General features: G+C 33.4%; 1 protein-coding gene across 1 annotated transcript; it reads left to right on the top strand.

The window, feature by feature from the left end:
• Nucleotides 1–6544: 6544 nt before the first annotated feature.
• On the top strand, nt 6545–14064 carry LOC147411348 (S-linalool synthase-like). Its single transcript, XM_086451249.1, has 12 exons — nt 6545–6897; nt 6977–7169; nt 9950–10170; nt 10303–10426; nt 10829–10944; nt 11041–11273; nt 11374–11489; nt 12114–12212; nt 12336–12551; nt 12656–12785; nt 13093–13335; nt 13422–14064. Exons 1-12 carry the CDS (start codon nt 6576–6578, stop codon nt 13917–13919), a joined length of 2511 nt encoding a protein of 836 aa, XP_086307375.1. The 5' UTR covers nt 6545–6575; the 3' UTR covers nt 13920–14064.
• Nucleotides 14065–14423: the final 359 nt, after the last annotated feature.

The raw sequence follows: 14423 nt of genomic DNA, 5'->3' as shown, positions 1-14423 counted from the left end.
TTCAGTTGAGAGGGTTCCTTCAAGAGTCCGACTTTGAAGTGGCTAGTCCACTTCAAAAATTTGAAGAAACCCTACTTGTTACAAAACATGTAGCAATTTGAATTTATTTTCACGCTCTTACATTTTCACAAATTTTAAAATACCTCCTTTAAAATGCCACGTGTAATCCAATGGTGAGGGTTTCTTCAAAATTTATATTGACCACGTCATGTGAGCCGACTTTACAAGTTATTTCAAAGGAAAATTACTTCATGCACATTACTAGAGGAACTCCTTTATAAAATACCCCTAACTTTTGACTGGTAAATTAGTAATCCAATTAATAAACTGTATTTTTCATGTGTATCCCTAAGAATAAAATTCAATGTTAAAAAATAATTTTTATTTTTTAAATTCATATAAATTTATTCTTTCCAACTCTATTTCATCGGGTAATGATTTTAAATGTTCAAAAGTAATCTGACATGAAAGTTTCTTCTTTTCTTCACGAGAGGAGTGAGAAAAAAATAATTTATTTTTATTTTTATTTTAATAAATTAAATACTTTCACATCAGGGTCTGTCAGTTGTGTAGGGGGCCAAAAGTGTGTCAAATTATCAGCTGGCCTGCTAAAGATACAGCCAAATAAAATAATAGAGTCAACGAGTTTATCACTTTATCTCACTCCACGTGAAACATAACCTAAGCCCATCAATTATCAAACGAATCATGGTAATTGCGGCAGGAATATTCGGTTCAATAAATGGTGTGGGGACCAGACGTATCTTTCCTGGATTTACCAAATACATCATAGATCCAAATAATATTTTATCATCTTTAAAATCAGAACATGGTTGATCCAATTTAAAATTTGGTCGTCATCATATAAACCATTTAAATGAGAAAAGGATTGCTATATCATATTAATCGATTTCATAAATTGTCTACCTACATGGCTACAGCTTTACCATTGAAATGAGAAAAGGATGGCTATAAGTTACCTACCTACATCGCTATATCATAGTAATCGATTTTATAAATTATAAAAGTGCCTTTTCCATTACCTACTTTAAGTAAAATGACTTCACACCCTAACATCACAGCAGACTCATACATCTAGATTTTTTCAAGACAAGATAGATAAGCGTTTACGTACTTCTCACTTTTTTATTTAGTGTTTCAGAAATCCAAATCTCTTTCTCAAGTTAAATTCAATCTCCCATTCTTCGTTATATAACTAGCTTTGAGTGCATAAATCTATTCAACCCTCTCAATTTCGATTGTCTTTGAGTATTATTTTAATTTCAATAAATAACTTTTTCCCACTTCGATTCCTGTTAAGTACATTAAATTATCTACTTCTTCCATCATTGATGGAAAATATTGTTGTAATCGTTTGGGAACTCATCCAAATTTCCCCTACTTTATAGACGTTGAAAGTGTTTATGACTAATTTTAAGTTGTTCGGATAAAGATGTTGCTTCCTCCTCTCGCTTCTTGCCAAAGCTAGAAGTACTTTTTGGAAGAATAGCAGTGCTCCAGGTTGCTTTCTGCTACTACAAGAAGTTTATTGTCGTTGGACTTTAGTTTTAACTAATTTTTTTTTAATTTTTAAATCTCATTATCCGCCTTACCTCTATGAAAATCCCTATAATCCCCCCATAAGAAGCATAAAAAAAGCCTTTTAACATTATTATTTTTTTCTTCATATTTTTAACCTTGTCAAATATTTTATTCTCATAACTCTTAACAATTTTTTTTTTTCAATAATCATTGATAATTGACTGCTACCAAACAATAATTGATCATTGATAAGGAATTTGTGATCATTAATCAATATTGATCACTCATTGTTGATCTATTTTTACCATATAATGTGGGATAAATTTTTTTACAAATAATATTTTCTTGGGAAAATTATCTCACCAATTTTACTTGCAAAATAATGCAGACACTTTTCCAATGAATAGCTGAGATAGGAAGAGATTCAAGAAAATTGATCTCTATGAAACTTGTATTTCTCCTCTCAACATCACCATAAATTGAAACCCTTCTGCTACAGTTGTTCTCATCGAACGACCGGCCTAGGGTCTTCATGAAAATCAATCACTACAGTAAAGTTTATTTTCCCCAAAACATAACTTTCAATATTTTTTGACGTAAAGACACCTTTGACCTCAGGATGAACTTTACAGTTTTGATCCATCAAAATCCCACACCGTGTTAAGGACATCTAGGGTTTGCATCATTATGCATGGAAAATTGAAATTTCGTTGAAAATCACATTTTCCATCGTTTAGTTGCTCATTTTTCTAGATTTTATTTTCTCACACAATCCCATGGAAAAATCAATTTTTTGTCTCCCAATGATCTAGTTCATGATTGAGGAGACATTGAGCCCATTTTTAAGGAACTAAAGAGGTGAAAAATTAATCTTTTGTTTGCCAATGATCAGTTCATAATGGAACAGACATTGAGCCCATTTTAAGGTATGAAAGAGGTGAAAAATTAATTTTTTTATTTGCTTTGCCCAATATATACACTGAGTAAGATAGATTTCTAAGCGGATTCTAAATCAACTCAAATCCCATATTTTCAGGGAAGATCCCAAGAATCAAGGGAGTGGATAATGAAGTCTAGAGAATCTTTCCCTTCTCAGTATCCTCTCCTAAAGGTAAAGAATCTTTGTTGGAGATCCTTTATTCGAATAAATCTATTAGAGAAAGTTATAATTAGAGGAGGAGGCTCAGAAGAGAAGGATTCTGAAAAAAAGATCAGATAGTCTATTATTGATTAATTATGTAACTGACTTTATTATCAGAGAGTTTTTGGTAGGTATCACACCGGTATCACTATCGCAGGTCGGAGGGAGCTAAAGGATAAGAGACGAATAAAAGGAGTTGAGTTGTAAGGGGTAACACAAAATCATCTCTACAGATTTATAGTACAATAAGTTGACATTATTGGAATGCAACTTTGAAATCAACCGATTGTTTGAAGAGAAACTCATAATTAAACAGAAGTATTCAGACCCAATAGTACATAACATGGTACTCAAATCATAAGAAAAAGAAAGCAAAGTAGATAGCAAGGAGTACCAAGAATCTTAGTTTTTCAGAACATGAAGCCCACCTTGCACCACAACTATACATCCTTATTCAAAAAATAAAATAAAATGAGGTACTCCAAGATCAATTCTTTGATTAAATGTGCTTACCTCAACAAAAAAAAAAAAATGTAGAGAGAGTGAGAGAGGAATGTAGAGAATATCTGACCGTCAATCTAACGATTCATTAAATGAAGAAATCAAATTCAGATTACTGAACCCAAATAATTGTTAGACCACAACACATGGGAGATGCCGTGAATAAATTTGCTTCACTCTATGAAGAATGATTCTTACGTACCCTTTACTTTGACTCAGGATAATTGATAAATCCATGTGTTCATACTATCCTGATTCTGACTGTGGACCCTAAATCTGACCCACGAGCCATGTACCCTTGTTTCAAAATTTTATACGACGCTACACAGAGAGAGAGAGAGAGATTCAAAATGGGTGGGCTTGATTTCTGTGTTCCCTGGGATGTGTCTCAGATCTCGTCTATACCCCACTCCACACGTGAAACATAAGCGATTACAGCTATGGCGACTTAGAAAGTGGGGAGAAACTTGGGCCCAATAGAAAAATCTAGATCCCATGGACCATCGCACTTGGATTCAGAGTCACAAAATTCTCCCAACTTTCTAAAAATTTCTCCAAACTAGGGGTAAACAGACTAATTCGGTGAATTGACGATTCACCGAAATATGATAACATTTTTACCCTTCAGCTCCAAAAATTATAGTTTTTCCAACATTCAAACACCAAGAAGAAGACCAGATTTATTGAGAGATTGAAGATAATGAGTTTTGGTAAGATTTCCAATAAAACATATTGTATAGTTTACGAAATTTTACCGACTTTTTCACTAAAGATTTTTGAATTTAGCCGAATTAACCGAATTGAAACCTCAACGAAAATTATTGAATCTGAACTTATTACTATGCTTAGATCTAATCAAATCGTCCACAATTTGATCATTGGATACTACAAGTAGGTCGCATTTTTCTAGTACTATTTCACACTTTTAACTTCATCTTCTAACATTAATTTTTTAGTGGTCATTAATAACTGATTTTTTTAATCTCTTTTACAAAATGAACAGTCTCTGGTGTTATTTTTTGAAATAAAAAATATATAAGCATTAATCATTAACTGTTGATATGTTTTACCAAATAATCATTAATCATTACTAATTAAGTGATATGTGATCACTGATCCTTGATCAATTTCTGTTATTTTTTTAATAAAAATACATGATAATTGATCACTGATTGTTCATTTGTTTTACCAAATTATCGTAGTAGTTTGGATGTATAATCATGGTTTTAACTAGTATATATATATATATATAGGTCCCGTTCACAACAAACATTTTGACAAACATTTTGGCAAAACATTTTTCAAAACATGGGTTAGAGGTTTTGGAATGGGATGATTTTTGGTGATGATGATCTCCTCACCGTAGAGATCATCCTCACCAAAAATCAGCCCATTCCAAAACCTCTAACCCATGTTTTGAAAAATGTTTTGCCAAAATGTTTGTTGCTGAACATTTCCCATATATATATAAAATTAAAAATGTTAAATTCTGTTTTTTTTTTTTAAATTTATATGCATAGTCATGTTTTTATTTATTTATTTTTATTAGTGAATCCCAAATATATAGTTCAGAAAAATACTACATTCCGTTGGAGGGGTAAAAATATCAACTACTCTTCATTTTAGATCATTTTATTAAAATTTAATATTTGATTAGCAATAATTTCCAATTTCTACACACAATAATGCTTCTCAAGAATGGTTTTGATCGAAGTTAATATTCAACCCTACTTCTTTTTATTTTATTTTATTAGAGGATCCCAAAAATATAGTTCAGAAAAGTACTGCATTCATTTGGAGGGGTAAAAATATCAACTCTTATTTCATTTTAGATCATTTTACCAAAATTTAATAGTTGATTAATAATAATTTGCAATTTCTACACACAGTAATGCTTCGATGTCAAGCTTTGTTGTGATGAAAGTGCATATCCAATCTAACAACGTTTACTTCTTTTAACAATACTTCAACTTCAACTCCCTCGGCCACGGAGAGCCATCCACCTCCCTCCCCAACCTCGTAAAACAAAACAAAATAATTATAATAATAAATAAATAGAAGAGTCGGGATTATCTCAGACCCTCTCCCCCCGCCCCACATAAAAAAGAAGAAGAAAGAATAGGGCACCAACCTAAAATTATTTAATTAAATTTTTTGTGTGGGCGCATGGAAGTATTGTGGTGGCACAACAATTTTTTTGTGGTCCTTAAAATAGGATAGGTGTCTATGCACGGATTTTTGTGGCCTTTAAAATAAAATTTTTGTGTCCCTTAAAATAAATACTACTTACGTAGTGTGTATTGGGGTGGGGGTGGGGGAGGAGGGTTTCAATCCTCCACTCTGGCGCATCCGAACTGAACTATAACTTTACTTTAATAAATAAGTTTTTCCACATGGCATTGGCTTATTAGGTTAGAGACATAATAATAAGAGTGTGATGATTACACGTGGTATTAGTATCACAGTTGGGTATGCGGCTGACGTGGCAAGATCATAGAGCCATAGATATTTTCCATGGGGATACATATAAAAAAATGTGTGATTCTGTGCTCTTGCCCCATCAGCCACGAATCCAACCACCTGCATTCATCATTATTCTAATAATAATCTATAAAGAGCAATGCTGGGTGACATGGGGATTTACTGCGATTCTCACATTTTTAACGTGGAGGTGGCCACATAACCATTGATTCTTTTTGGAGTCGTGCTGGGGTGACACAAAGGTGACAAAATGATGTGGTGTCGTGCCTTTTACCATTGATGTTTTTTCGTGAGATACGAGTAAAAGGCATCTACGGTTATGCATGCACCTCCATATCATTTTTGTCACCTTTGTGCGTCCTTTTGTGCCATTCCAGCATTTTCCTTCCTTTTGGTCATATCTCAGGAAACACATCTATTGCTATCACTTCAAAGCAGTGAAAAACAAAGCCCCCCCCCCAAGATTTTCCATTTCTAAATGTATGGTACGTTTAATTGGAAAAAATATGGCTTATAGTTTGTCAGTCTTTGTGAAGACTTGGAAATATGGCTTATAGTTTGTCAGTCTTTGTGAAGACTTGGATTTCGGCTGCATCAATTCAAATTCCTCATGATGTAGACCACATGAAAACATTATCTCAAATTATAACAACCATTACATTAAGAAATCGTCCTTGTGAGCCCAGTATTAAATGTGGAGCACGTGTGGGGATGTCCAACCCCACTTACGAGGAAAATAGGGTACCTAAGAAAAATCAAATTTTGTTTGCCGAAAAATCAAGTTTTAAGCGAACGTGAGAAACGATACCATGTTTTATTTTCCTATATAAATACCTCCTCATTTCGTTGGATCTCTCACACACGCACGCAATAAAAGAAAAAAAAACTTGCAACACTGACTGAGCTTTCCATGAAAATGGCACACTCATCAATTGAAGAACAAGTTAAGAAGATAAAAGAAGAAATGTTCTCCACCGTTGATTTCTACTCACTTGTGCCCACTTCGACTTACGATACTGCATGGCTAGCCATGATTCCTGATTCTCATCAACCCAATCAACCCATGTTCCATGGATGCTTGGATTGGGTACTTAACAACCAACAAGAAGATGGGTTTTGGGGTTCTGGGCTTGCACGTGGCGAAATACCCACCTTAGATTGCGTACCTGCAACACTTGCTTGCATGGTTGCACTTAAAATGAGGAATGTGGGGTCTAGTAATGTAGACAAAGGTATTGATTTATTCTGTGTGATACATCCAATATATAGTTTAATTTACATGATTAAGACTAATTGGATTGCCATTTTTAGGGATGAAGTTTATTCATGCAAATGCAGAGAAGCTACTTATGAAGCAGAATGGTTGTTATCCTCGTTGGTTTGCCATTGTTTTTCCAGCTATGGTTGAACTTGCACGTGCTGTTGGTTTGGAGGTTTTATTTCCTGAAGGTTTGGAACAGGTGGTGGAAGATATTTTCAGTGAGAGACAAATCATTCTTGGCAGGTTGCTTTTTCACTTTTCTCTGTTGTCATTTGTTTACTGGTTTAATTTTCTCTGTTGTCATTTGTTTACCTTTGCCGACGAATTGCAGTATTAAAGGCAGGAGCGGATTTACAGCGGGGAACTTGCCCCCACGAGAATTTTCAAAATCTATCTATTAGTTAGCAATTGCCACAAATTTCAACTAATAAAAAATCTGCCCCCCATTTGTCCCACAATTTGTTTTTTCCACTGTTAGCTACCCGCCAAAACTATATTTTTTTCACTCTTAGTTGTCCCACCACCACCACCACTTTTTTTTTTTTTTTTTGTACTCATGGTTGCACTTGTGCACGTTCACATCATTAAAGTGTGAATTGAGCTCTAGAGATCCATGTCATCAGTTTCGAAACATGAGAGGGTATCTCTAATATTCATCAAAACATGGTGGTATGTCTAAATCACCCATATACTATTTATAAAAGTTACAAAACATAATTAATAAGGATTTTATTTCATGAGTGATTGTGACATCCAAAAACATGATCCGATGCTACAAGGTTGTAGATGAAAAAAATTTATGAACTTAATTTTCTTTTTCATTGTTGAATTTTAATTTTAAATTTGAAAATTTCGTAGTTATCCATATTTTATACATTAGATTAAGTTCAATTATTATTATTATTATTATTATTATTGAATTTCTTTATTTTGAATTTAAGTTTTTCCATGAAATCTAGATGGTTGTTCTTGAATTTGTTTTTTATTATTATTATTTATTTATCTAAGCTTTTACATGAAAGCTAGAGGGTTGTGGTATTGGATTGCCAATTTGATACGACTCAGGATCCAATATGGTGTTCCTTTCCTATAAAATTAGATAGGTGTCTACGAGGCACATTTAGTTGGTGCTTAAAATACCTTGTGCTTCTAATCAAACTGTTCAACCCAATGTGTTTATTTTCTAATCAAACGAACACGAAACCATATATCTTTTTTCCTTGGGATACACAACTATGCATTCCTATAAAAGATCTGTAGTTATGCATCTCGAGGAAAAAGATCTATGATTCCATGTCCATGCCACATCAGCCCAGTATTGACCGAGTGAATTTCTAATTAGAAAATGATTACATTAATAAGAGAAAAATTTACCGAGCATAGCTATTTGTAGCAATTTTATTTAAAGAACTCCATTTACCTTATTAAGTTTGTTACTTTTGCAAACCTTACCTTACCTTACCTTTAAGAATTAGGCTAGCATGACTAACTTAGCAAGATATCAAATCTTACTAAGGATTGTTGGGCTCACATGCATTATCAAATTAGTAATCCTACACTACAGCCTTCTAGATTTCATAAAAAAACTCAGATTTAGAAGGAAATATAAAAAAATCTTTTTAAGCTTGATCGTAGGTGTTGAAACTTGATGGCTACCAAACTCCCAAACTTAAAAATAAATTCAACAATGAAAATTAACTTTTATTTTCGATTTTTTTACCAAAGTTTTTAGAATTTTACCCTTTATAATACTATGAAATCAGATCATGTTTTTGGATGCCACAAATTGATGCAGGTCAAATCCATCCCAAGTATGTTAAGTTACAAAGTAACAATATAAATTTGAATTTTATGACGTGGATCCCACTCCCAGGTTTAACACATTTGAGTTGGCTTTAGCAAAAGTTGGTGTGGAAATATAAACTCTCTTTTTTCTACCAAAAATTCCATCCTTTCGTACTTTCCCCAAATCCTATCTTGCATCAGAGTTTGAAGTAGATAAAATTTAAAGGATTGAAGATGACTGATTTAGAAAAAGCAAAAAAGAAATTATGATTTTGGTCACTTGTATTTTACTTTTAGTGTCTTAAACATTCAAACGAAGGAAAATGCTAAACTGACATCCTTCAACACCATATTGATATGACAGTGTGGAGAGAATCATAATTTTTACAAAACATAAAGCAGTTTAACAAGTTAATTGTAACACTACTATTTGCCCTAAGTTTATGAGTTGAAGAATCGTGGACTGTCCATTTTTGGTAAACTATTTTTGATGGGGTTAGAAGTTTCAGAATGTGCTGATGTTTGATGAGAATGATCTCCTCAACATAGACATCATCCTCACCAAAAATCAGCCCATTTTGAAACTTCTAACCTATGTTGGACAAAACACTTAGACAAAACGTAGGGTAAATAGTAGGGTGCCGAACATGTCCCTTATCACAACTCTAATCATAAACAATTGATTTTTATACTTGACCACGTGGCACTCTCTTAGTCATAAAAAAAAGTGCTACGTGGAAGTTAACTTGACACAATATATAATGGATAATTTAGTAAAATCTTCCGAACGAATTTGTGATATTATGTTTACACCCTACAAAATGTGCCACTAGATGTCTTTTTTTTTTCATGAATGACTAGTGAAAATTTGATTTTATTTAAAAGGTTATTTTGAAGATAAATAAAAAATTTACCATTAATACATTAAAAAAAAGAAGAAGTGAAGTTTGGATTGAGAGAAATGAAGAGAAAAAAATTCATTCCGAGCAAAGAAAAGAATAGAAGAAAAACTCAATTTCTCTCCACCATATTTGGATTGATAGGAAAGAAATTGGGATAGTTTTGAAATTTTAAAATGTCTTAAAAGAGATTTACAGGCAAAGTTGGAATTATAAAATATTTTAAAAGAGCTTCTAGCCGATTTTCTCCAAATCTCTCCCCTTTTGGAGAGAAAGTGAGCCCAAAAGGGTTTCCACCCTGGCCCATTATCATTCTAACTTTCATATATTAATTTGCAGGGAAGAACTTGGAAATCAGCATAGTTATCCTCCATTAATATCCTATTTAGAAGCCCTCCCAGAGTCATACAATATTGATCAACATGAGATACTTCGACATCTAAGTGACGATGGGTCATTATTCCAATCTCCCTCTGCGACTGCACGAGCATTCATGGCTACAAGAAATGAAGCTTGTAGGTCGTATTTAGAATCTGTGGTTCAAAGATGTGGCAATGGAGGTGAGTGATCACGAACTTCTTCACTTGTATGGTATGATTGGATTTGTTTTTGTAATTCTCCCACAATGTTTTGATTTTTTTATCTTCTTAGATATTGTGGTCAAGGACACTAAACTTCAGTTTTTTACACAGTTCCTGCAATCTATCCCATGGATGAAGAACTTATAAGGCTTCACATGATCAGTCGGTTAGAGAGTTTAGGGTTGGCTGATCATTTCCTTCAAGAGATTGAAGATATTTTGGCAAATGTTTATAGGTACTTCACTAATTCAGTTTTATTATGCAATATTTTATTATTATTATTATTATTATTTGAGAGAAATAAGAGATTTCAATAAGGCAAAAAGAGAAGAATCGAAGAAGTTCTAACATCACTTCTATAAGAAATCCATTGTTTGATGACATACTTTTGGGTTTGTAGAAGCGCTTCTAGCTAGAAGTTTTGGCTTTTGACTGTTGCAGGAATCTAAAAATCGAATGCCCACCAAATATGTTTTTTTAACTCAAAAAAATACTTTTGGTGGGGAAGCTAATTATAAAAGCCGCCCTCCAAACACTGCCAAATGCAATATGGATTCTTGGAAGCTTCTATTTTACCATGAATTTTTTAGGTTCACCATATATTTCATGACTTAATCTTTATTGTTAATGCTTGCAGGAATTACATGAATGAAGAATCACAAGCCACGGAAATCGATGTTCTTCCAACAAAAATATACAAGGATTCTATAGCATTTCGACTGCTGAGAATGCATGGGTACCACATATCTTCTTGTAAGGGTTCTTCCGTTTGAAGTTATAGATTAATCTATATGTAAAAAAAGACTTACTAAAACACTTTTCCTAATTAAATGTTAATGGCATTTGCAGGGAGGTTTTGTTGGTTTCTATATCATAACGATATTCGCCAACACATTGAAGAGAACTACGAATACTTCATTACTGCAATGTTTAATGTTTACAAAGCGACAAATCTAATGTTTTTAGGAGAAGATGAACTCGAGGAAGCCAGATCATTCTCAAGAAAATTACTAGAGAAAGCTATATCATTGGGAAGTAGTAAGGAGAATAATGTTGCTATACCACAACAGTTTCGAAAACTGGTACCATACATTTTAGAACAAAATTTAAAAATCTGGATCATATAATTTCTATCTATGACGATTATGGCACACATTGATGTATATATTTGTGTTTGAATAGATTGAGCATGAGTTGGCACTTCCATGGCTCGCTCGATTGGATCATCTAGAGCACAGGATGAGCATTGAAGAAGATGAAATTGATACTCCATGGATGGGGAAGGCCTCCTTTTATGGGTATGGAGATCTAAGAAATTTATGTAACATTAATTTTGAGATGTTTCTTGGGGTTGGATTTTATCTTCCAACCCCTGAGAGTGCTTTCGAGAAGAAGAATTGGGTTTGCTAGGAACTCGGTTGAAGCCAGATTCCAAAAGCTGGTCAGAAGTCCTCGCACTAGCTTTTGGAGTTGGGTTTCTATGGAAATCCGGATTCCGGACTAAGCACAAAAAATGAGTTTTTTAGACAAAACATCTAAAATATTTAACTTGACCAAAATACCCAAAATGTTTCTCGGTCTCAATGTTTATTTATTTATTATTATTATTATTATTTCAAAATATCTAGGGAAGCTATATATTTTTTATGACCAAAATGTCAAAACTTTTTTAAGTTTATGACCAAAATATCTGGGGAAGCTATTTTCACCAAAATGCCCACAGTGCCTTGAAGTTCCAAGACCCAAAAAATACTGTCAAGGAACAATTGAGAGCATGACTGTGAATCAAACATTAGTAAGTTAAAGAGATTATTTTGTAGAAGCACTTATATTGAAGGCATATCTGTTGCAAACCAGCCCTAAATTAATGTAAATCTTATATAACTAATCTTAACCTAAAAAATTAATGCCTATAAAAGCAGGTTACCATGTCATTGCAACAAGGCGCTGCTGCAACTTGCTTTGGAGAACTATACGCTTAGGCAGTCAATCTATAAAGATGAGTTGGAGGAATTAAAAAGGTACAAATGTTTATTTTATATATTCTCACTCACATTCACATACTGACCAATGGGTGATTAATACAAAAAAAACAAAAGAAAACTTAATTATTCATACATCATGTCTTGTCTCCTAAAAATTAGGTGGGCTAAAGACACAGGTCTCAGTGATATGGGATTTGGTAGGGAGAAAACTACCTATTGTTACTATGCTGTTGCTGCCAGCTCCTCTCTACCATATTATTCAGATATACGAACATTCATTGCAAAGAGTGCGATAATCGTTACAGTAATCGATGATTTCTTCGATGAGGAAGGTACATTGGAAGAGTTAAAAATCCTCACAGAGGCAGTTAAAAGGTATCTGTTGCTAATCTAAGGGAAATTATTCAATGTGCACATGGTGTTATTTTTATTCTTCAACTATCCCTGTTTTACTCCATTGGTTGTTTCGATGATAATAGATGGGATGGGAACAGTTTGAGTGGGCAAAGTAAAGTTATCTTTGATGTCCTTGATGATCTAGTTATTGATATTGCGACAAAATACTTCCATGGACAAGGGCGTAACATCACGAAAAATCTTCATGATATAGTAAACTTCCAACTTTTTGCTCATTAGGCCTTATTTAGTAAAAGAGATTTTTTGCTCATGGATTTCACAGAATCCAGGACAAACAATCGCAAGAACCCTAACGAGGGTAGTTTTCTAATTTGGAGATGCCATCAATAGACTTGGGTTCATGTGATTTATCCAGGATTCTGTGAAATCTCATATTGACTTTTTTGCAAAAGAACAAAAAAAAAAAGGTTTTTTTTTCTTTTACTCTTTGTTGGATCAAGATTATACAAGAAACATAAAATTATTCTGCTCTGAAAAATTGTTATGTTGTTGTATGTAGTGGTACCAAACAATAGAGTCTTGGTTGACTGAAGCTGAATGGAGCAGAAGCGGATACATTCCATCCATTGATGAATACCTTGAAACTGGGATGATCTCTATAGCTGTACACACTATATTTCTTCCAGCTGCATGTTTGATGATTCCAAGCACACCAAAGTATATGAGGATCTCTCAATATGAAACAATTACCAAGTTGCTCATGGTTTCATCTCGCTTGCTCAACGACATTCAAAGCTATCAGGTTTATAAACATTTTTAAGTCATGTTTAGGTTCATTTGTGTCATTTTATTCTCCTTCATATTCTGATGATCTATTTACGCTTTCAGAAAGAAAAGAAGGATGGGAAAACAAATCTTGCTCTATTACACTTGAAAGAAAATCCACATCAAGATATTGAAGATTCGATTGCATATATAAGAAAAATACTAGACACCAAGAAGAAAGAGTTGCTTGAACATATTTTAGTGGATGGAATATCTGATATGCCCAAATCATGCAAACAACTGCATTTATGCAGTTTGAAAGTGTTTCAAATGTTCTTCAATTCCACCAATGGGTTCGACTCCGATTCTGAGATGGTCAGTAACATAAACAAGGCGATTTATCTTCCGATAAACAAAAAGGTTCAAGAACCAGTGCTCCTAAAGCCTCAACCAAAACCTCATGGAATATCAAAGATGGGGAGTTCAGAAACTTATGCACAACTTGCTAAAAACTCCAAGCGTTATAGTTGGCAGATCTTCGGAACAAGTGGGGTTTCTTGGACTAATTCTAAAGGCTTCTGTGGAGGACCAAAGTTTATTGCACCCAAGTTATTTGTTTGAAAAGGAATTAATATTCTTGGATCCGTATCATACTCCTTGTATTTTGATATATACCTAGTTCCCCATGATACAATACTATGTAAGTTGCACTGTAACTTGAAATGTGTATGGTGATACATTTCACACAGAAATGAATAAAGAGGAAATTATCAGAAAAAATCAAAATAAAAAATTATTTATAAAAAAAGTATCAATTTTTGCGAAATTACATATAGGAATCTATTTTGCCACTTCATGCAGCGGTTTTGGAATAACCTAAGGCTTTTACATAATTATGTAATTGGACATGGTTTTAGGCATTTACATACCAAATAAATCTATAGGTCCACATAGTACATAGTTCTCTGATTGATGAAGCCGTGGTAATCCAAAGATCAATCTCATGATTATGGGAAGAGAATCAAGAACTCTGAAAGTATTCAAAAAATCTAGAAAACCCTAATTAAATCCCCAAAAGTCAACCATCCAAGAGGATCAATACCTAATTGGTTTACAATCATGATG

The sequence above is a fragment of the Akebia trifoliata genome, chromosome 1 (genome assembly GCF_017979445.1).
Source record: "Akebia trifoliata isolate Shusen 1 chromosome 1, ASM1797944v1, whole genome shotgun sequence".
Lineage (NCBI taxonomy): Eukaryota > Viridiplantae > Streptophyta > Magnoliopsida > Ranunculales > Lardizabalaceae > Akebia > Akebia trifoliata.
The sequence above is the reverse complement of the archived record's forward strand: the minus strand, read 5'-3'. Positions and strand labels throughout refer to the sequence as shown.